Source organism: Mus caroli, chromosome 13, assembly GCF_900094665.2.
Source record: "Mus caroli chromosome 13, CAROLI_EIJ_v1.1, whole genome shotgun sequence".
Taxonomy (NCBI): domain Eukaryota; kingdom Metazoa; phylum Chordata; class Mammalia; order Rodentia; family Muridae; genus Mus; species Mus caroli.
Window position 1 is genome coordinate 109,102,850 of NC_034582.1, and position 1,306 is coordinate 109,104,155.

At 40.6% G+C, this 1,306-nt stretch overlaps 1 protein-coding gene across 1 annotated transcript; it reads left to right on the plus strand.

Annotated features, from left to right (window-relative positions):
• Positions 1-509: 509 nt before the first annotated feature.
• LOC110307754 (N-acetylglucosaminyl-phosphatidylinositol biosynthetic protein-like) lies at positions 510-1,301 on the plus strand (the record flags this gene model as incomplete). Its single annotated transcript, XM_021179952.2, has 1 exon — positions 510-1,301. A coding segment is annotated over exon 1 (714 nt), but the record flags the coding sequence as incomplete, so codon positions are not given.
• Positions 1,302-1,306: the final 5 nt, after the last annotated feature.

A 1,306-nucleotide genomic window follows, 5' to 3' on the forward strand; every position in this document is an offset into this window, starting at 1 on the left:
TTCAATTTAAAAATTACTATCAAGCTACTTCAACCATCCTTGGAAACACATATTTTTCTCATGACAAAAAATTACTGGAAAGAAAAAAATAACATGTAATATTTAATCTAGACTTTTAAATATACATACTCCACTTTTATCTATATTTTATATGACTAATTATACGGCTATGTATGCAATTTTAATTTTATTATTGTTTTAACCAAACCCATCATTTATTTTATTGTACATTAGCTTTTGAGACTGAAACTTGGGACTTAAATTGCTAAATATACACTCTCGCACCGAGTTATACTCCTACCCATATTTATTGTTGTAACATACTCACATTAGAAGAATTAATTAACATAGTCATCAACATGATGATACCATGTGTTTTTTTTTTTTTTTATCTACTATGGTATCTATTGAATACCACACAAGCAAGCAATTAGCAAATGATAGCCATTGAAAAGATTAATACAAAAAGGGGATTCTGTTAACTGCCGCGGGAGGTCCGGACAGTGGCGGCCATGGGACTCGAGGGTGACAGAAGACACATTTCTTAACTGGCTTGCTCTGAGAACTGATGCTTGAACCACCTCAGCATGGCCAGTAGAAGAGGAGGTGGGCAAGGCCAGCCTCCTTCAGTGTCGCCTTCCCCGGGTAGCTCTGGAAACCTTTCCGACGATAGGACCTGCACCCATAATATATGCATGGTGTCAGACTTTTTCTACCCAAACATGGGAGGCGTGGAAAGCCACATTTACCAGCTCTCTCAGTGCCTCATTGAGAGGGGGCACAAGGTCATAACTGTCACCCATGCTTATGGAAATCGAAAGGGCATCCGTTACCTCACCAATGGCCTCAAAGTTTACTATTTGCCTCTGAGAGTCATGTACAACCAATCTACAGCCACGACTCTCTTTCACAGTCTGCCATTGCTCAGGTACATATTTGTTCGGGAGAGAATTACGATAATCCATTCCCACAGTTCTTTCTCTGCCATGGCCCATGATGCTCTCTTCCACGCCAAGACAATGGGGCTTCAGACAGTCTTCACAGACCATTCCCTTTTCGGATTTGCTGATGTCAGCTCGGTGCTTACAAACAAGCTTCTAACTGTGTCTCTTTGTGACACAAACCACATCATTTGTGTCTCTTACACTAGTAAGGAGAACACTGTACTCAGAGCAGCACTGAATCCTGAAATAGTGTCCGTCATTCCTAACGCTGTAGATCCTACTGACTTCACTCCAGACCCATTTAGGAGGCATGATAGTGTAATAACTGTTGTTGTTGTCAGCAGACTTGTTTACAGAAAAGG